A 23,202-nucleotide genomic window follows, 5' to 3' on the forward strand; every position below is an offset into this window, starting at 1 on the left:
TGTTAGTGTTCTTTTACAGGGGGTTGGTGGCTATGTTAAAGCTCCACTTCATGTCATCCATTTAAATTCTGATTTGGTGTCAGGACCGGTCACCATAGGTTTACAAGCCACTCTTCCTGTAGAGGGAATGTCTTTTATTATCGGCAATGATTTGGCCGGTGGTCGAGTTTCTGATAATCCGATGTTTGTTGAAAAGCCTAGTATGGAAAATAACACCGTACAGTTAGAGCAGGAGATTCCGGGTATCTTTCCATCCTGTGCCGCGACTCGTGCTATGGGTAGGAAGCGCACTGAAGAGAAGGAGAAGGTACTGACGTCACCCTTTGCACAGGCACTTCTTGTCGAGTACCCTGAAACTAAGTGTCAGCACACACAAGTCATGGATGGAGGCAATGTTGGCAAGCTCTTTGTAGGTGGACTGAACTTTGACACAAGTGAAGATGTTCTGGACTCTATCTTTGGCAAATATGGACCACTCTTGGAAGTGCTGCTGATAAAAGACAGGGAGACGCAAAAGTCGAGAGGGTTTGGCTTTGTCACGTTTGAAAACACAAAGGACGCCAAAGATGCAGAAAAGGATTTGAATGGCAAGGATTTGGATGGTCGGACCATAACAGAACAGAAGGCAGGCCATGGGCGTCGAGGGGGCTACAGAGGAGGAAAACGTGGAGGTAGTTTCAGGGGTGGCTATGGCTCCCGGGGTGGGAGTAGTAGTTTTGGTGGCGGCCGCAGTCGTGATTACTACGGAGGCTCCCAGCAGCAGCAGCGCAGTTTTGGCAACTCTCGACGGGATGACTATTACGGTGGTAGCCGAGATGGGGACCGCTACTTACGTGACTAAAGCACCCGACTGTACAACCGTGATTATGATTTTTATGATCAAGAGAAGAGTTGGAAGCATTGAGTGCTCAGGAGCAGCCGAGCCAAGATTCCTACACGGATTAACCTGTGAACTCCACGTTCCTAAATGCGTCCATGCAGTGAATACTTCCAGGCCTCACCACCCAACCACCATGAAACCTAGCTCGCAGCTCGGCCTCCTTCAAAAAGTGCTATAGATTTGCTTTGCTTTGGATTCATTGATCACAACCCCTTAACCTTCATTCAAAAAAATGAAAAATAAAAATCAGAGGTTGATGAGATGGAGTTTGGCTTTGCAGGAGTTCAACTTGGAAATTTAGCATGTAAAGGGCAGGGACAATGTCGTTGCTGATGCTTTATCCAGAGTGAACTAACTTTGGAAATTCCTGTAGGTTGTTGGAAGTTTTGTTGCTTTATTTTGGGAAATATTAATTATGGTTGCTCACGTGAATTGATCATTTGGGAGTGAGTTTTACTTTTGTTTGTTAAAAGAGTTTTTGCATGCAAAGAAAGTTTTCACTATGTTCCAACTTTCTTTCTTGAGGGGGGGAAGTGTTACGGATTCGTCACTTCCGTTGTTGTGGTTTTCATCCACTGTAAACATTTTTGGTTCCATGTGCTATTATTGTTATAGTTTAAGTGAAATAGAGATTACTATTTTCAAAAGGTAAAAAAGGTTAATGTTTTAAATGAAACCGTAACCGGGCGACGACGAAGAGGCAGAAGAAGGGGAAAAAAAAGAAGGCGGAGCGAGTGAGTCGGACAAGAAGCCAAGCTGCTTCGAGGTCTGGAGCGAACGTTGGCGAACGAGGGTCACGAGTGAACTTTGGGTTTCCCGGGAAAGGGATTCCTGCGACAGAGTTGTCATCGCTGTGACAGATAAACCTGCATGACGGGTTTTGCGGTTGATTCCGAAAAGAATCGTTGGAGTGCCATTACGTCTCGAGAACGGGCCGTTGGCCATTTTTGACTCGCGCCCGATTTTCGCATCGCTCCAGGTTTTTCACCTCGCTTCAACCATTTTCACCACATCCAGACGTTAATCTGGTGTGTGTGTGAAACGTGGATTTTGAATGGGAAATGGCGGTTCGCCGAGTGGGAGCCATTGAACGTCCGTACCAGAAGGTATGATTTCCCCATCGCTTCGAGAGGGTGCCTTCGCCCATCTTTGGCAGTGTGACTGTCAACCGAGCGGGATTCTGGTTTCGATACGACATCGTTCTGACGATCACTGGAGCGGATCTGCTTTGGCTTGATGCCGGGATAGAGACATTGGGAATGTTCTTGTTTCACTCACTTGGAGCACAGTGAGTTACCTTGTACGAACTGATAGTACCATCATAGGAAAATGATACATTGGTTGTACAATTGATTACTATTGTTATTGTACTGTTATTCTTGTGTAACCTTAATACAATACTTGTTTGTTGGTAACAATTGGTGTGGTTTCACGATTGATCTTTGACATACAGAATAACACATTTTTCTGCCGTGACTCCTCTCGGGGCTCTGAGGTACACCGTGACCGGGGTTTGGGGAGGATCACGTAACACAACACATACATCATCAGCATAGGCCAAAATGATAACGGGCTTTTCTGATGGAGTCACTGAAAAGCCCATAAGAGAATATCGTAAACGAATCAAAAGGGGCTCAATGCAAAGAGAGTACACGATTCCAGATAAGGGACAACGTTGCCGAATTCCCCTCCCAATCCGCAAAGGTGAACAGAGACCATCATTGATTTTGATCAAGCTAAAATGTGATTATACAATAAAGATACATAAGAAATAAAAGATGCCCCAAAACCAAATTGCTTTAAAATGTGAAACAAATACTCATGATTAACAGAGTCAAAAGCCTTTTCTTGATCAATAAAAAAGAGACCGGTATGTTGTTGTTTGAATGCACACACATCCCACAGGTCTCGTACCAAAAAAATGTTATCGTGCATAGATATGTGCATAACACAGTATGATTGATCCTGATGTATAACTGTGCTTAAAACAGTCTTTGCACGGTTGGCAAGCTATTTGGCAATAATCTGTGCAGAGAAGAGAAATTGGGCGCCAGTTCTGTATCAATTGCAGATCGTTTTTGCTTAGGGATAAGGCAAACAACTGCACGTCGACAATTAAGGGGTAACAATCCCTCACGCAGGCTGTATAAAAACACTGAATGCAAAGCAGGACCAAGCATGTCCCAAAAAGTTTTATAAAATTCAGCTGGTAACCCATCAAAACCAGGAGCCTTATGATCAGCAAGGTCATCTAGCACAGTTTTAACTTCACCGAGAGTAATGTTATCATCCAAGACATTCCGCTGAGGCTCATCTATCTGTGGTAAATTGGTTGTAATATTCTGCATTGTAGGCACATCATTAGGCTTAAAGGAAAACACATTCTCAAAATAAGACCGAACAAAATGAACAATCTCCGTATTATCACTAAGAATATACCCATCACTAGCCCGAAGACTAAGCATTTGCTGGCTCGCCTTGGTCGTCTTCTCAAACTTAAAGAAATCTTTACAACATGTGTCTGAGGACAGTAAACCATTGACTCAGCCTGACTAAGGCACCGATACCATTTTCTTGAATTAATCCCTTAAGCAGAGTTTGTTTTTCAAAGAGGAGTTGACACCGTTTTTCATCACTAAGGACCTCAGCACCTTCCTGCAATCGAAGAATTTCTTGTTTCAAGGCATCAATACATAATTTTTTTTACTTTGAGAGCAATTGGTTTTGTATATCTGACAGAGAACACAGATCTGCGCTTTAGCATAGTCCCACCACTGACAGAGATTTAGGAAACAATGTTGGAAATACACAACCTTTTCCCAAAAAACCACAAAGGATGATTTAAAGAAAGGATCGCTCAGAAGGGAGGTGTTAAAAGACCAATACAAAGTGCGGCGTTTGAAACGAGGAAAAGAAAAGCACAGTTTTACCAAAGGATGATCAGAGAAACCAGAAGGGACAATAGCCGTATATGTCACAAGATTGTTAGCAGAGTTAGGAATATAAAATTTATCAAGACTAGCAAGTGAAAGATGATTTAGTAAAACCCAACGGCCAACACCAACAAAATTGCTGCAGGTTTGGGTGTTGTTGCCACCATACATCGTTGAGGTCATGCCAAAAAATTATATTGGAAAGAGGCCTACTTGAAGCTGGATGTGGCTCTGCACTGTTCCTGTCTAAAGTTGGGTTTAAAGTACAGTTAAAGTCACACCCTAAGCACAACAATGTATCAGAAGAGAGGTGTCTTTTCTTGATCTGATTCTGATCTGATCTGATGGAAATTAAAGGACTGATTACAAAAAGTTCCTCTATCTGTACTATCACTTGAGGCTTAGATGTTAACAAACATAAATCGTTGCTGATTGAATTTAAACTCTACAGAGGCTAGATAGCCTGGTACGATTTCCTTAAAGATAGGGGGGGGGAGACAGACAAACGTGAACTGACAAAAAAAGCAATACCCGCACTCACAGAATCTGTATTACAAAAAAACCAAGTGCCAATCAGCTGTTGCTGCCAATCAGCCATGCAGTCTGCAGTGGCACGCGCTTCTTGCAATAAATGTACATCAATCTTTTCCCTCCTGGCTAATTGCACAGTCTGGGACCTACGCAGCTGACTGCGCCCACCATTAATGTTCAAACTTGCTATGTTCATAAAAACATAGGCAGCAACACAGCCATTACAGGTTTAATTCTGTCCTTGCTGTGACAAGGTACTTCTTCAGTCTTTTCAGTGATTTATCAGAAATATGAAGGGCCGCAGCTTGTTTTACAACTTCATGAGCCCCAATAATGAAGGCATGAGTGTCAACGAAGAAATCGCAAATTTTCACGCGCTTTTTACAGTAAGTTTTTTTTTTTTGTAGGAAATCCATGATTTCAGCAGGAGGGATAGAGTCTCCAGAGACATTCTCCGATGAGAAGTCGGCCTCACCATCACTCAGTGAGGCAACAGAAGAACCCCCATCAGAGTCACAATCATTGCATTGAGAGTCCATTGCTGAAGCAACGGGCTCATCAACGCGACAATCTGAGACTTCAACACTATCACCCTGCTGACCATGAGCTTGACAAGGCTCAGCTGCCTCAATGGAGGATTCAATCACAGACGGATCACTAGTTCCTCCACACTCACCGCTCCCCACAGAGGGAGGGGTGGCACAATCAACACAAGCTTCAGCAAGGGACATACATGGAGGCTCAACCTCACATGGAGGTTTACCCTCAGAACACAGGAGAGACTCAGGTTCTGTCTGGCCAACACATAAATTTTCAGCATTTATCACATTATCCTCAGAATATTCTGAAGGAAGAGGAGGCTGAGGAATTACCTCAACTGGAGGCAACTGCTGAGGAGGAGGTTGTGCTCTATCGTTACCTTCACTAATCACTTGAGCGTAGGTGAGAGGACCGACCTAGACCTTATTATCAGGCTCGTTGAGGTCGCTAGAAGGTGAGAGGGTCTTTTCCTGGTTCTCTGTTTGCCTACAATGGAGTTTGTGTCAGCACCATCCATACTGTTTACATCATCGACAACGATCTCAGTCGAGCCCTGCTGGTCATCACCATTCAGGCTAGCGACTCTATCCATGGACTTTTTCGGGCACGAGTCTTTTAAATGACCATATTGACCACACGCAAAACAAACTAGAGACTCTGTGGAGACAAAGACCCGATAAGTGTGACCTTCGACATTGAAGGGCAATACCGCATTTAAAGAGGTTACACCACGCGGTAAAATCATATAAACAAAACGACGAAAGGACATGATGTGTTTTAAACAGTTATTTCCCCTCGTTGGCTCGTTTAGGAACCATAGTAACTGAAGAGACGACAGAACCAAGTTTGTTTAGTTCAGTAACCAGGTATTTGTTCTTAAGGAATGGAGGAGCATTAGAGAGAGAAACCCGAACTGCCGGCGTGTCAAGTGGACAAACCTGAACAAACATGTCGGGAGCAAAGAAAAGCCAGTGCTCGACTATTTGAGCAACCATTGGTACTGTGGAAACAAAGATTACCACACGTTTATTCATGCGAGAAGCCGCTTTTACGTTATCCAAACCGATTATCTCTCCAACAGCAAGGATAATGGCCTTGACGTCGATTCCCGACGGAGGTGAACAAACCAACCCGTGCTTCCGTGTTAGCGCTTCAAGGGATGTGTAACGAGAGCTATCCACCATCGTTTCCATGTTTCAACAAAGGATAAATGTATAAAGGGTTAATGAAGCCAAAAAGCTCCAGTAAACAAACGAAAATAAAAATAATTAGGAAAAAAAGAAACGGAAAAAAGTATTATGATTTGTAACACGAAGTGAAAAAAACCCGAAGAGGGAAACCACCCTAAGGGGGTACCCTTACCGGTATGACCACATGTGGTCCCTCACTCTCACTCTCAAGAGGGGTGGGGGGGGGGGGGAGTGAAGGGATGATAACGTGGAAGAGGGATACACAAAAGACGGCACAAAGGTGAGAAGAGGAAAGGGGATGGTAGAGATACAAACCACGAGCACGGAGCTACAAGGCCAAACACGAGCAGACACCATGACGCCGCACCCAACGCACCAACAGCCAGCAGGTGGCGAGAGAGGGAGAGAGAGAGAGAGAGGGGGTGAGAGAGAGAGGGCGAGAGAGAGAGAGAGAGAGAGGGCGAGAGAGAGAGAGACAGACTGACTTTGTGTCCTTTTATTACAAAAACTAGCAAAAGTACCTGGGGGGGTAGCAATGAGTTGCTTCCTGACGGGAATATGAAGAGAGGGGTGAGGCGAGGAGGGAGGGAGAGCAGTGGGTGGGGGGAGGGGAGGAGGGATGGAGAGCAGGGGGTGGGGGGAGGGGAGGAGGGTGGGAGAGTAGGGGGTGGGGGGAGAGGAGGAGGGAGGGGAAGGGGAGGGGGATGAGAGATAGGGAAGGGGGAGGGGAGGGTTAGTATATCGCACAAAAATGTTAGTCAATAAAAAATGGGTATGTAAAAACAAAAAGGGAGCTCTGTCTACTGTAACGCCATGGTTTGCAAAAGCAGCCTGAATAGCGTTCACCAAGTGGTGGTTAATGATATTCAAAAATATACACAATCTGGGTCCATCATCTGGAGGGAATTTAAAAAACAGATCACAGGTACAGTGGAGCAGTGGCGTATCGAGGAAAAATGCACAAACTCCGCCATTAGTTCGGTCCAAAACTTCAATTCCGTGACCATTTTCTGGCTAGTAAGGTTTGACGATTGATTTGACTTCTATTGACATTTTATAACAAAAATAGCCTCGATGTCCCTCCCAAAAATCCCGGCATTTTTCGCCAGAGGCCCGAATCCAAGATGACCGCCGGCACTATCTTGAAAAATTAAGATTTGAACCAGAACACCTAGAATCAAAAGACACTTTTTTGGGTAATTTGACCACGAGGATTCCGAATCTGACATTAGTTTGACGTTATGACATTATTTTGACCCAGAAATCCAAGATGGCCACCATCCAGTAGAGCGAAAATGCAACTTTTAAATGGGAGAACATATGATCATGAATTAACACATTATTTTGGCTAAATCTATACTGGCCACGGAATTGAGGTCCTGATTAGTGAATTGCTATTTTCTTGTTTTTTATTTGTCTGTGTGTGTAATGTCATATACTTATTTATGTCTTTCCAGGGAGTATACGAGCGAATGAGATGGCACTGAGAAGCGCAGTATTCAGAAGATAGCTGTCAAGAGAATGTCCACCGTTCCGTGTGTCCTCCAGTGTGGCGGGCTTTGCAATGAAGCCACTGATGTCGTTACCTCCGTTGAGAGTTGGGAAAATCTCAAGAAAAAAGCCCTGTTATGGAGCGGTCTTGACAAGTTCGGAGACGTTTATGCAACAGTCAATTGGGATAATGGTCCCGGCAGACAATGTGTCCATAAATCATGTAGGCTGACCTTATGGAATGCTAATAAACTGGAGCAGGCCAAGACAAGACAGAAAAAACGAGAAGTCAAGGAATGCCAATCTCAGTCTTCGTCCATGTCTGAGGCTTTCCCCCCGGCTGCTTCTCCACCTGCCAAGCGGCTGCGATCAAGTGGAGAAGGGCTGATACATGAAAAAACAAAATGTGTCTGGTGCTGTAAACCGGAGTCGGCAAAGCACCCAGAATCAAAGCTGTCCCTGATTTCGTATGATAATGCATGGGCAACGTTCAAGAGTCACATGGTGGTCCTCGAAGATCAGAGCATGCGAGACAGAATCAACTGTGTGATCGATTATGCAGCTGATGACCCATATGCGATTGAGATCAGATATCACAACAAATGCTGGTTGAAATATGTGCGTAGTTACCAGAAAATGAGTGAAGATGACAAACTCCCACGCATGCACAATGTCAATCTCCGTGAGGCTCAGACTATCTTCTTTGACCACATCAGAACAGTTATCTTTGAGGAACGTGAGCTAAGGTCACTACAGAGCCTCCTCAAAGACTACAGCTCTATCATATCTCGGTATGGCTTCTCAACATCCAGCATCAAGTCATCCTTTATCAAAGATATCCTGACCCGGGAGTTTGAGAGCAAGATCGGCTTCCACTCCCGCCCTCAGAGAAACCAGAAACCAGGGCTCGTGCCCTGCCTGACTGATGAGACGAGGGAGAACCTCGAGTTTCTGAGAGATACTAGTCTTTCCCAAGAATCCCGTGCTGCTGCTCATGCAGCACTGGAGGAGGATGCTGACCTGGACAGCCTTATCACTAACTTATTCATCCATGTGGAGGCCAGTGACATGGCAGACTACTGGAGGGACTTCCTGTCCATGACAGATGCACTAATGCAGAATGTCCACGCAGGCCATATCTGTAACTGGGACGAGTACGTCAGCTCTCTGCGCGCCATGCTGCCATGGATGGTAGCGTACGACAACAATAGGTACGGGAGGTGGCTATCTGACTTCTGGGCAATGCTGACAAATCTCTCTGCTGATCAGGTCACCTTCCTTCATACTGACTTCGCTCAGTCCATCACAGGCAACCCCTACTCCAACATGGCCTGGGACATGTGGATCGAATGCACCATGAACAAGGGCAGCAAAATGAAGTCTGGCTGGCTCTCCATCCTCAAGAATGAGAAGCAGCTGCTGGTGCACTCCAGAAATGTGAACAATGTAGCCCAGATCCGGGCGGCTCATAATGCCCTGGCCAATGGCTACAGTGGCCCTGTTGTCATTGATACCGCTGATGCCGATGCCTATGTCGCGGCAGCAGTCATCTCGCAGCAGCTGCCCGGAAAGCTCTGTATCAAGAGGAAGAAGGAGACTATCTTATGTCATGGCCTGGTTAATGACGAGATGGCAGACTGTATTGTGCAGCTGCACTGTATGACAGGCTGTGATGCCAACTCAGGCTTCTATGGCAAGGGTAAGAAGTTGGTGTATGACCGGGTGGCGAAGAACCCTGTGGCTCGACGGCAGCTCTCGCTGTGTGGAGATAGCCTTGACCTTGAGGAGGAGGTGCTAGAGGAGCTCTTCCAGTTCACACGACATGTCATCTATGGTGACGAAAAGAGTAGCACCATGGCTGAGGCCCGTGCAGCAAAGTGGAAGACACTGAAAAACAAATCATTTATCCATCTCCCTCCAGATGCAGACAGCTGACGCCAACACTGCCTCCGAGCAAACTACTTGGCATATCTTGTGCGTCATCCCTCCAAGAAACACCACCCCTCGCCACTCAGACATGGCTGGGAGCTGGTGGGTGGTCGCTGTCGCCCTGTCCGCCACACGCAACCTGCTCTCCCGACACATCTACCTGCACCAGGGCCAGCTGAAGAGAGTGAGGAAGATGAGAGCCAGGAGGGGAATGCGGAGCGAGATGATGATGTACAAAGGCGGGGAGATTCATCGGAATCTGATGATTCAGATTCCAGTGAAGCAGAATGCTCTGATTCGGACTAATCATATAAGTAAAGGTCATATTGATTAATTACTTCATTTGAAAACTGTTCAAGTCACAGCTATTAAAAATAGCTTATTTTGAAGTGTAATGAGTTTATTTGTCATGCAATCATCAATTACTTTACTGCAAGATATCCTTATGGAGGTAGTTTCTTTAACATGTTTAAGTACAAAAGTTGCATTTTCGCTCTACTGGATGGTGGCCATATTGGATTTCTGGGTCAAAATAATGTCATAACGTCAAACTAATGTCAGATTCGGAATCCTCGTGGTCAAATTACCCAAAAAAGTGTCTTTGTACGTGATTCTAGGTGTTCTGGTTCAAAACTTAATTTTTCAAGATAGTGCCGGCGGGCATCTTGGATTCGGGCCTCTGGCGAAAAATGCCGGGATTTTTGGGAGGGACATAGAGGCTATTTTTGTTATAAAATGTCAATAGAAGTCAAATCAATCGTCAAACCTTACTAGCCAGAAAATGGTCACGGAATTGAAGTTTTGGACCTAACTACATGTCAGAGCTCTATGTACAGGGACCGACATCCTCCTTTCCCCCCCCCCCCCCCCCCCCCTCACCCATCACTCCACTCTCTTACAACTCTCCCTGCAATCACCCTCCCCCCCACTCCTCTCTCCACCCCCATACAACTCTCCCTTAATCCCTCCTACCTCCTCCCACTCTGCCCTCCACCTTCATACAACTCTCCGGACTTCACCAGTTGGTGTTCGTACCTTTATTTAATTTCCGCACACTGTTAAAAACTAAAATGCGATACGCTCTACAAACTCTTAATCTGAACCGATTTTCAAAATTTAAAATGCAGAATTGAGTTTAACAGCAATTCGGTCTACTAAAATAGGGTTCATTTGCTAAAGACGTTTCATTCAAAAAACCCATCTCTGGGCGGTGTTGGCGGTGTTTGGCCGACCAAAAGTGCCGCCCCCCAAAAGTGCCGCTTGCATTTTTCTTTTCTTATGAGCACCTTGTTAATCATATTCAAAAATGGTGTTGTGACGCACCAAAACACCCAGTTTTCATAATTGCAATCTGTTGGAGGTCCAGGTGTATGCATGCAAAGGTTGGGGCCACGAGGTTTCATGGTTTTGGAGTTATGGAGGAAACGGACGGACGGATGGACACTGCTTTTTATTATTATAGATATAAAAAGGAGTTATTTCAGCAAACAAATAAACCAGAACCAGCAGTTGCAGACAGTTTGCATAGGAGGAAACTTAAACCTCATAAGGAAAGTGAAGCTCACAAAGTAAGCACAAGAACAAAATAAGTTCTATAAGGTGAGTATCAAGCAGCCTTCAGATACTTTGCAAAAACCATCATTCGTACACATTGCTTCTCGAAATGCTCCAACTCACTGGAATGAGAGCAACAGTAAAATTCGAGTTTATTTGGTTTTAACAAAGTGCCTTAAAAATTACCACGGTGTCCGTGCTGTACAAATCGATCTTTAATTTAGACTTTCTGGTCTATAAATTGCCAGCTTGGCCTGGGAAATAATTTTTTTTTGCCAGATCTGCCTTTGGAAGGTTCAGAGGACCATTTGTGCCAAACGCTCAAATTAAGAGAAAGGCATGTAAATAGCGCTTTTAAAACTGTAGAGGGGTTAAGCGGTCACATCGAATGTATGTGTGTGGCAATGTTTCAACTTGTCCACAAAATGGACAATGCTCGCTTATCGCTTCTGAAAAGCGGTGAATGAGTGAGTTTGTGGGCAGTATTCGGTGTGCGGTTCTCCAATGGATTTGCGATTCTTTAGTTACAGATTTTTCTATAAAAACATCCCCAAATATGGCAGAAAGGAGGTTTATGCGGCAGGTCTCTGGACCGCTTACAAGGTGCAGGGGTGGACAGGGAAGGAAAACGCCATGCATCATCCTTGTAACGTCACTTGAATCATCAATGCAAGCACATATATCATCAGCACAAGCACAGGTCTTGACATGGTGGTTTGATCTTCTAATCTAATTGTAAAAAGCCAAAGACTTCCAGAAAGTGTTCAAGATGGATTCAAGACATAGGGTATATAAGGCACCTGAAAGTGGACGGTCCTGCCTTACCCCTCTTTCATTACCAAAGGGATTGTTAATATTAAGGTCTTTCAACCATTTCATTGTTAATGTTAAGGAGGGTGGATATATTGGAATAACATAGCTGTATACATGATACAAGATAGTGTCCAAACCCAAACCATTGCAATACTTCAAGCAAATATGTATGAGAAACAATCAAATGTCTTTTCTTGATGCAAGAAAACAATACCAACATGTTCATGATAAACGTAGCAATCATCAATCACATAGCGAATGACAGAAATGTTGGCGTGGATATTACGACCAGGAATACAGGTTTGATTCACATTTGCAATGTGTTTTAGGAGAGGTGAAAGGTGCAAAGCAATGGCTTTGGGAAAAAAAATCTTGTAATCGGCACAGAGTAACGATAACGGTCTCCAATGGGGAATGAGCAAAGGGTCGGTTTTCTTGGGGAGAAAGGTAAATAATGCTGCTCTGCAAATCAATGGGAGGTTGTTCCTTTTGAGGCTCTGAAACTGAAAAGTTTGAAAGGCGTTCAGGCCCAATGCAGTCCCAAAACAGTTCAAATCACTTTGACAGCAGCCCATCAAGACCAAGTGATTTCCCTTTTCCAAGGCTCTTGAGAGCAATAGACAGTTTATCGAGTGTGAGTGGTTTCTCCAGGCTCGACCTTTGCTCTGAGGTTAGGGTGCAAATACCGTCAAATAAATAGAAGACACAAATTAGAGTCAGGGGCCAAATCTTCCCCCTTTCTTCTCTGCTGCCCAGATTTGTCAGGGCAGCATGGTCACGGTCAGAGTGCCGATCGGTCCCCATGGACCGGCCCTTTTACTCTTGCCTCTCTCTCTTTCTCCAACTCTATCGTGGTGCCAACTTTATGAAGGCAGGGGTACACCATACTGGATGTGGGGGATCTCTGGGTCGCTCCTGCAAGATCGATCGACTGTCTCCGTGCTGTGGGCTTGTTCGAGAGAACTGCTGTGCCCACAAACTTTGCATACAGTAGGTTTGATTCACATTTGCAATGTGTTTTAGGAGAGGTGAAAGATGCAAAGCAATGGCTTTGGGGAAAAAAATATTGTAATCGGTTTATTTATTTTATTTATTTATTATTTATTATTATTTTATTGTTTATTTTTTATTTAATTTATTTATTTAATTTATTTATTTATTTATTTATTTGTTTATTTATTTTATGTTTATTATTATTTATTTATCCACTTTTATTCAATCACTGTTTACTTGCATAAGGCTATATTCAATACCTCGAGTCCAGGATAATCATATTTAATTTACTGTGACATGGAAAGTCCATCTTTACCACTGCCACCGAAGGTAGATGGAGGTTATGTTTTCACCCTTGTCTGTTTGTTTTTTATGTGTCTGTTTGTGAACAACATATCTCAAAAAGTTGTGGACGGATTCAGACATAATTAGGCAAAGAGGTCGTGTATGTGACAAGGACGAAATGATTAGATTTTGGTGAAGATCCGGATTAGGATCCAGCTGGTGGAATTTTTTCAGTTATTCTTCACCATTGGGAGATAGGGCCAAAAACTATATATAGCACGATATCTCAAAAAGTTATGGACGGATTTGGACGAAACCTGGTGGACCGGTTGGGTGTGTGACGAGGGCGAATCGTTTTGATTTTGGTGAAGGTCTCAATATGGATCGGATACGAGGATTATTTAATTTTTTAATGATTCTTCACCATTGAGAGATCGGGCGAAAAAAAGCGATATATAACATGATATTTAAAAAAAATTATGGACGAGTTACGACTAAACTTGGTGGACGAGCTGGTTCGGTGACAAGAACAAGCCGATTAGATTTTGCTTCAGGTCCGAATCCACATACGGTCTATCAGTGGGTTAGTGGGATACAAAACATAAACTGTTCAGCCTGGCGGAGGTATGTGCTCTACCGAGTGTCGTTCTAGTTTTATTATGGGTATAAAAATGGTGCAATTTCACTAAACTAGAATGTGACAATAGTCAGGTTCACGATGTTTTTTCGTTCAAAATTTTGGTAGATTAGCAAAACTATACATTTTTGGAATATTCAGAGCACGAGGAATCCAAAAATTAATGTTTACATTTGCGTAGACACCTTTGCGAAAATGACCCTCAGGACAGTGATGAAGATCTGTAAAAGCATATTCCTGAACGGTATAGACCTAGTAGATCCTGTGTATAGGACTTATAGTTCAATCTGATACTACCTATAACTTCCTATAACAACCTATAACTTCAAAGGACTTGCAATATCATGCATTATGTAATACAGTTATATCACAAATATAAAGACAATGGTTTTCATTTACCTTTGTTTGTTGCTTTTCTATAATCCTGAGCACTATTTTGAGGCCTTTATTGGATTCGTTGACTCAGAAACATAGGATTAGCATATTTAATTAAGTTCTTAGGTTGACTAGAAGCCGAGATCGCGCAAAATATGTATATTATGGCGGCCATCTTGAGAATCCAAAATGGCGGCCATGCAGGTGTCTGTGCAAATGCCAACATTGATTTTCAGATTCTCCATGCTCTGAAGATTCCAAAAATGTACAGGTTTGCTAATCCCAAAATTTTGAAAGAAATTATATTTGTTAACATAGTGAACCTGACTATCTTCATCACTGTCCTGAGTGTCATTTTCGCAAAGGTGTCTACGCAAATGTAAACATTAATTTTTGGATTCCTCATGCTCTGAATATTCCAAAAATGTATAGTTTTGCTAATCTACCAAAATTTTGAACGAAAAAACATAGTGAACCTGACTTCATAGTGAACCTGACTACAGTGACGTGATCAACATCAATGGGTGCCCAAAGATATGGCAATCTTTTTGTATCTTCATGTATAAATATCATTGGTTGATTGTCGTGTGGTTGGTGTTTCACTGGTTACACGTCAAAATACAAGGAAGATTGCCTTTTTTGATAGCTATTTTAATAGTAATATAAAGTGCATTAAAAAACAAAACAATTTGTATTGATTTGATTCACTCAATAGCCGTGGTTAAACTGATTGATGGTGACACGTGATTCTGTTTGTTCCCAAATTGAACGATATATACTGCTGTACAATGTGTGTATACCTGTGAGTGTCTATGCCTCCATTGACTCCTTCCCCATTCTCCCCATTTTTTATTATCTCAATTTACAGCTTCCCTCCCTCCCTTTTCCCGTTATGCCCTGGTATGTGTATTGTATAAAATGTGAATGGGTCTTTAACCCCATAGGAGATAACACCATAAACTTTTGACTTGTTGTGATTTGTTTCCGAAGATGAAATGCTCAAAAAGCTGGCCAAATGCTAAGCAATCCGATAGAGTTTGCGAGTTATTTGTCCTCTAATTTGGTGCATGTTATCTAATATTACATATTTTATGAAATACATTTTCACACATTAAGAAGCAATTTTGAGAACTTGCACATACCAAGTCAATAATCGTTTTTTAAATTATTTATACAGCTTTGGTCACCCTTGGGGTTAATTCAGTATTAGAGTATTTGAAAGAAGAAAAATGGAGGAGTGTGTTGCAGCCAATAATGAAGTAATAAATGCCCACTCTGTAATGTTCTCTTCACCATACGAGAAAAGACGTTCAAACCGTTTACGAGCGATCAGATATCTAATATATAAAGAAGAAAGATAGTGTGTTGGGGTGTGTGTGTGTGGGTGTGTGGGTGTGTGGGTGTGTGTGTGTGTGTGTGTGTGTGTGTGTGTGTGTGTGTGTGTGTGTGTGTGTGTGTGTGTGTGTGTGTGTTTCTTTGTTTATGCCTTTGGACCCTGCAGGAACCAATGCAACCAAACTTTCCATGGCTTCCTCTTTCATATAGAGGAAGGGCGAGGGCTGTTTGGATAAAAAAAATTGAACCCCGATAAAACCAGATGATTGGCCTAAAGGCCTTGATCGGGTCTTGTGCTTATACACTGCCTGGTTTTTTTTTTTTCCCCGGGAGCGATCAAGTAATATGTATTGTGAAGATCGTATGTTGACGTTGTAGTGATTTGTTGTCAACAACACATTTACGAAATTTATTAAAAAGATTGCTTTACACAGATTTATTATTAAACTTCCGTGTTCAGGCCTTGAGTGAGTATGTTGCTTATACACTGCCTCAATTTTACCTGGGAGTGGTCAATTAATATGTTTTGTGCAGATCGTTTGTTGGCATTGTAATGATTTGATGTCAACAACACATTTAATTACGATAGTTATTGTTATACAAATATTATAGTTATGTACAAATTGAAATTGATATCAAATTTAAATTGTGTGTCATGCATGTAAGTGTGGTCGGTGTGAGAGGAACCCGTGAAGGTGCGTATCTGTGGTTGTTGCTCCGGAGGAGCACGCCCATGGCGAAGTCACTAAATTGTTGATGCCTCTTTCTGAGCTAGTAAATTAAGTAGAACGATTTTATCGGTACACATCTGAGAAAAGAATGCATGAGATGTTTTTTCAAACACAGCCTACTGTGTGAGAAGTAAAGATATGCATACATGTGGCTTGGCTTCGGCCTTAATTGGTGCGATCCGCTCCATCTGCCCAAGGCTTTGGCGACTAGCTCAACCCGCCAATGTCAACGCCACCACTCAAACCCCGATCGTTCTCCCATGAGCACTGACCCCAGCCAATGCAGGAACAAAGCCAAAACTGTAGCGACCCATGGGTCCCCCAAGCGAGACCAGCGGCAGAATCTCCTTGCTCCAGCCGGTGACGTCACCGGCGGACAGCCTCGGCGCCGGGGTGGCTGGTCACGTGACCACCAAAGCGTGCCGCGCATGCGGTTATAATCCCTTGCACCTGTCGGTCACGTGACCACCGAAACACGCCTCGCCTGAGAGGCGTGGCTTTCGGTTTCGGTTATGCTTTCTGGTTTTGGATATATATATGCAGCCCGATAAACGGGCTTTTCAGAGTTCCCGAGTTGGTTTTTACAATAAACATCTTCTCGGACGAGTTTGTGTCTTGCCCGTCACTTCGTCCGTCTCAAGCAAGAGCCCGGCTCTTCAAAACCAACGCGCCGAACATCTGCCCTTCAGCTATTTATCCCTTAGTGGTGGTGGGTCCAAATATCGAGTCAGAACGAGCTCTCGGTAAAATGCTGTACGCCTATTAGCGCACCCCCGTTTATCCCCGACCTTGCCAGATAGACTTCTGCGACACATTTTGCTCAGTTGGTCGTCCTGCTGTCAAACGCAATGCACTCTCCGCAATTAACATTTGTGGGGCTCAGGAAGCGCCACAATGCGGGGGCAAACAATGGCAGCTCGTAATTGTTTATAGGGACAAATGGAACGGAACGAACAAAGGTATCCACAGAACGCTAATGGTCAGTTTGCGCCCACTTGTTCGGTGGTTGAAATGCAGTCCAATGCAATGGAGGCGCTTGCAGTGTGTGCATAGAAGCAGCATTAAAGTGTGCATAGAACCACCGTGTAAATATAAATGTGTATTAAATTATCGATAATTGTAGTGTACACTTATGGGTTGTGTGAAGAGAAGATTAAGGTGAATAAAGCTGGGTGACTGTTGTGTTTGGGCTCGCGATTCAAATGCACTTTTGGAGTGCTACGGTAGCTCGCTCGCACATGTGCCACGGAGCCGTTAAACTCGCTAGGTGGCGAGGCCGGTCGAGGCCCACCTTGGCCAGGCTGGGCCCATTTCGCAATTAAAAGCTGAGCTGAACTATCGTAGTCAATCGTTTACGGTCGTGGGTAAAAGCTGAATTATAGTAGTAAATTCATTCAAAAATAACTTAAAATGTTGGGACGGGCCCCGGGAAGGTTATAGGCTAGGTGGCGAGGCCGGTCTAGGCCGCTTCGGCCGGGCTGGGCCAATTTCGCAATTAAAAACTGAGCTGAACTATCGAACACTTAGCTCTTTCACGAGCCTCGATCTTGTATACAAAAAAAAAAAAAAAAAAATTGTCAATCGTTTACGGTCATGAGTAAAAGCTGAATTATTGTAGTAAATTCATTCAAAAATAACTTTAAATGTCGGAATGACCCCCGGGAAGGTTTTAGGCTAGGTGGCGAGGCCGGTCGAGGCCGCCTCGGCCAGGCTGGGCCCATTTCCGAATTAAAAGCTGAGCTGAATTATCGTAGTCAATCTTCTATGGCCGCGAGTTAAAGCTGAATTATAGTAGTAAATTCATTCAAAAAGAACCCGGGCAACGCCGGTATATATATATATATATATATATATATATATATACTGCAGACAAAAGGTCCACAAAAATCGATATTCACGCACTTTCATGTTACGTGAATTTTTGTGGTTTGGTTCCTGGAACAGTGAGGACACAGAATGGAAAATGGAAATTTACTGAGAGTGGGGCCACAGGCCTGGATTTCTGACTTCCTCTACTGTCATAGTCAATGCTTTTCCGTCAATGGAACCCTCTCCACTCTTTTCCCAGTAGAGGCTGGAGTTTCCCCAAGGCAGTGTTCTGGGGCCCCAAGGAAGGATCTTGTTCCTCATCTATATTAATGACCTATCCTATCTGATGCTCTGGAAAACCCTCTCTTGATTTTGGCATATTCTGCATTTAGCCTGCACTTGTGCAGTTGCTATGACTACCCTTTAATTTATGTTCCTTTTTTCTTATATTCCTTCTAGGTCAAGGCTGTGGATGCTGATGAAGGAACAAATGGAGAAGTTTGGTACAGGATTGTGTCAGGTGATATTGTGGTTTGGGTCTTTCTTTCTGTATTACTAAACTTGAGTTGTTCTTCTCTTCTGTATTAATATTGTCATAGTTTCCACTATTCTTGGTTTCCTAGAGAAATGTTTTTTTTTTTTTGGTTTACTCTTGAGATAGGTATGTTGGTTGCATGATGATAATGTGAGACTTTTTCCCCCATTTGCATGATCAAAACTGAAAACAATATTGAGCCAAAAGCTTTTCTCACACAAACACGAGAGTTTAGTGGAAAACATTGAAGCAGTCCTCAAGGTGATAGATACTTATAAGTTTGTATAATTTTTAAAGTGATTCTTCGCCATTGGGAGATAGGGCTAAAACCGACATATACCACGATATCTCAAAAAGATGGACGGATTTGGACGAAACTTGGTGGAAAGGTTGGGTGTCTGACAAGACCGACTTGATTCGATTTTGGTGAAGATCTGAATATGGATTCGGATACGAGAATTATTTAATCTTTAAGTGATTCTTCACCATTGAGAGATCAGGCAGAAAGCGCTAAACAACATGATATTTTAAAAAGTTGTGAACTTCTCGTTAGTTAATTAATATTGATGGTCCACAAAAACTGTTTATTATTATTATTATTAGATTTTTAGGAGTGTTCCATATTAGGAAACTACTTTTTTCTGTCCAATATGATGCTTGGTGAAGGACATAAATTGGTAAAGGTCCAAATGAATTCTTTACTTATTAGAAAAATTCAGGATAGTAAACCAATGAAATAAACTAGTACCGCACTCGGTAGAGCGCATACCTCCCACTGATCGGCCGGATCTGGATTCGGACCTGAACTAAAATCTAATCGGCTTGTTCTTGTCACCTAACCAACTCGTCCACCAAGTTTAGTCATAACTCGTCCATAACCTTTTTTAAATATCATGTTATATATCGCTTTTCACCCGTTCTTTCAATGGTGAAGAATCACTTGGAATTAAATAATTATCGTATCCGAATCCATATTCAGATCTTCACCAAAATCGAATCGATTCGTCCTTGTCTCACACACCTAACCGGTCCACCAAGTGTCGTCCAAATCTGTCCATAACTTTTTGAGATATCGTTCTATGTATCGTTTTTGGCACTATCTCCCAATGGCGAAGAATCCCTTTAAAAATTCTAGTAGCCGGATCCGAATCTGGATCTTCACCAAAATCTAATCATTTCGTCCTTGTCACATATGTACACTATCTCTCTGTCATATTTTGTACGAATCCGTTCACAACTTTTTGAGATATCTTGTTTACAAACGAACAGACAGACAAACAGACAGGGGTGAAAACATAAAACCTCCGTCCACCTTCGGTGCCGGAGGTAATTACAGCCTCTCTGCACTTTTCAGCTTGTCAAAAGTCAAAAACTCACATCCCTGGAATATTTAATGCTGATGGTATTCTAATCAGTGTTGAACTTACAGCACTTGTAATAGTCCGGTACCTTAGTAAATGGATTGTTACACGCTGGACAAAAACACCATTTTTTTTACACAATCCCTGCATGACGTCACTTGTTAAGAAAAAGCTAAGCTCCAAATATTCCATGAAACTGGAAGCTAAAATGGCGTCGTTTATGACGTCATATTGCCGAAAATGGCATTTTGTGGATAATCAACAGGAAAAAAGAGGTACCAAATGTTCAGCAATTGTGTTTTTAATGATATACATATACACTGATGACAACCGAAGTGTTATAAAAATTGAAGCTAAAATGACGTTAGAATGGCGTCATTTTGACGTCGTAATGACGTCATTTAGCTAGAAAATGACATTTTGGTATATTCAGCAACCTTGTGTTTATTGAAGTACACGCATATTTGTAGTATGAGAGTTATAATGACGAGATAGGAAGCAAGACCGTTCAAAAAGAGCCAGAACAGTATTCCATGGGAAATAATTAGCTTATTTTTGACATTTGCAACAGCACAGGTCAGTACATGGTAGTCCGGCTTTGGAACATTTGCTTCTCAAACAGCCTATGTCCGACTTGCAGTTGCATTTTATGAGTTCCGCACAGGCGTCCGCTGCTTGTGGGATAGTTATCCACACTGGTAACCACTTATTATCCTCCATTGTCCACCCCCAACCCCTGGGAGACGGTATCTGTGGATCGTACTGTTCACTTGTGGTCCAGATCCCTCCTTGATAGGCGACTCTTTTCATGTGCTGATGTAAGGCATTCTACAAAGACGTAACAGTATTAAAATGCTGTCATGAGAGAAAAAGTTTGTTGATATAACAAGTAAGTAAAGTATTTACCTGCGTAGGAGGGATGTTCTCCAGACTCCTGATTTTCTTGCAGAACAAATCTCGACGGGCCTCGTTTACCATGTCCACATTGCTGGTTTGATCATATAAGACAACAGTAAGCCGTTCTATAATCTGAAAGGTCCTGGACGATGTTTCCACTGGATCAAACGGCTTGTCGACCATGGTATTAAAAGCCTCTGTAGCCAGTGGATATGCTTTCCAAGCTTTCCATGAACTCTTTTTTCCTTTGTTGAAGAAACTTGAAGTTGTGTCACACCCACTGAAGGCATGGAACAACGGAAGTGAATAAACCGTTTCTTAAGTTGGGTGGACACACTACACCATCAATCTTAAATTGCTCACATGCGGATAGGGCCAACTGATTTTCTATTTTAAGCACATGACTGTAGGAAATGCTCAAACCCAGATTGGCAAGGTGTTCCACTAATGTTCTTTGTCTGGTAGCAGCGTGTATCTTCATACCGACATATACCGGGAGTGGAGGCTCTTTGTCAGTACTGTATCGACAACTTGAGGCTGCGGAAGGAGTTCTTTTCTTACTGTTATGAAGTAACAGTTGTGCTATGGAAAGACATGCCTGGGGATATTTGATTGATCCATCAACCCTGGGTCCATACAGAATCATTGCCACAAGCAGTGTCGTGTTGGGCAAGCTGTTCCTCTGGCACTCAGTCAAATTTCCAGAAAAAGCACACCCCTCTTCTGCAAGAAATTCTTTCCTGCACATTTTTGCAACCTTTGGCAAACTGGTGAGCTTCTGATTCATAGTTGTCTTCCTCTAAAGTCTGTTTAAGCAAGTCACGCATACCTTCTGGAAATACAAGAATTATGTTTTTACCATCTGACTGTTCTTGTCAACCCATATCCATGAAATGATGGAGGAGCCTGGTTTTGAATCGTGTCTTGTTCACTGAACTATCACAGCCAAGTTCAATAACCCTGGTCTGGAACAATTGATGGAGGTCACCCAGCTTGAAAATAAGTGCTCCATCCTCAATCAAACTTTCTATGTGCGATACAAGCTCGGCAAAAGCTCTTGCTTTAGCTCGTTCGACGTCTGTGCTTGTATCTGTATTAATTTGCCGTTGGTGAGTTCGGTACTGATTTCTGTATTGCGTGAGACAAGACATGTGATACTTACTTTCCAAGACAATCAAATCGCCCCCGGCTAGTACTGAAAGCATTCGCTGGTCTTGCATTTGAAGTGCCATATCTCTCAATGACTGATCTGCAGAGAATGTTGAAAACTCGTGAAGCTTGGTAATCGAGGTTTGGTCACAAAAAATGCAAACATCCTTGCCTCCCAGTGCTGTTTGCCTGATTGATCGGCTAGTAGTTGTGTCTGATGTCTTGTTTACCTGTTGTTGTTTTTTTTATCTCTTGCTCTCTTGAGTTTAGCATTGTTAAATTTCTGGTGGCATGAACGATGCCAAGAGGCTTTGTTTGTAAGGAACTGTTCCGGTGTTGCATCAGTCCCGAACTCAATGCGCACGGGTAGTGCATCCAAGGTTTTGAATTCCTCGACATTTTCGAAGAATGCCTTGTAAACTGAAAAAGCATCACAGATTTGGCGATTTTGTGGACAATTAAGCTGCTCTGGGGGACTTCTCTGACAGATAACACAAGCTGTCCAATCCATATCGACCTGTGGTGGGGTGTCCTTTTCTTTACCACATTAACACCATTTATGAAAAAACAGTGAAGATAAGTTGTTTAATTCTGTTGGTTATGACTGGGAGCTACAATGCGTTATACGAGTGCGAGTACAGCAACGAACATTATATTCTATCGGCTACAATAAAATGCTGTATTTTAGCTTAATAAAGGTCCTTATAGCATGACAAAATTCATTGAAATGCTTATTAACAAATTTATAAGCTTTAGTACCACGCGAAATAGTCCATGAAACACAAAAGGTGGGACCGCATAACAAGTAGGAGTGCCTGTTAACTCAGTACAGCATTTGTAACACTGTGTGACGTCATCGTGACGCCACAGCCCTCAGGTGCATATAATTTTTTGGAGCTGAGGCAAAAATCAATCCTCACATATGTGGGACTGTCCAAAAAAAATTTGGTGCTTTTGTCCGGCGTGTAACTATTTCGGCCAGTTCCGTTGTTAAGGTACCGAACTATAACACTGTGTCCTAAACAAATAAGTTGTACCACCATAATACCATAATTGTGACTGCCATATAACTATATCTGTATCTCAGATTTCAAAACCTAAAATATAACTTCTTATTTGAAATCCCAAACCAAAGTAAACCATCATTTGAAATGGCATCAAAGTTGGATTTCAAGTGACACATCTTGCTGAGAAACGATACAACAATGCATGAAACAGGTTATGCAACAGATAG

The 23,202-nt window shown here is 42.8% G+C and overlaps 1 protein-coding gene across 1 annotated transcript in view; it reads left to right on the forward strand.

Annotated features, from left to right (window-relative positions):
* LOC137416665 (cadherin-23) overlaps nucleotides 1–23,202 on the forward strand; it is a 311,457-nt gene that overhangs the window by 286,659 nt on the left and 1,596 nt on the right. The window contains exon 32 of the mRNA XM_078783975.1: nucleotides 18,486–18,546. Within this exon, the coding sequence (XP_078640101.1) occupies nucleotides 18,486–18,546 (61 nt within the window). The remainder of the gene's footprint in view (nucleotides 1–18,485; nucleotides 18,547–23,202) is intronic.

The sequence above is a fragment of the Myxine glutinosa genome, chromosome 8 (genome assembly GCF_964187855.1).
Source record: "Myxine glutinosa chromosome 8, kmMyxGlut1.1, whole genome shotgun sequence".
Taxonomy (NCBI): domain Eukaryota; kingdom Metazoa; phylum Chordata; class Myxini; order Myxiniformes; family Myxinidae; genus Myxine; species Myxine glutinosa.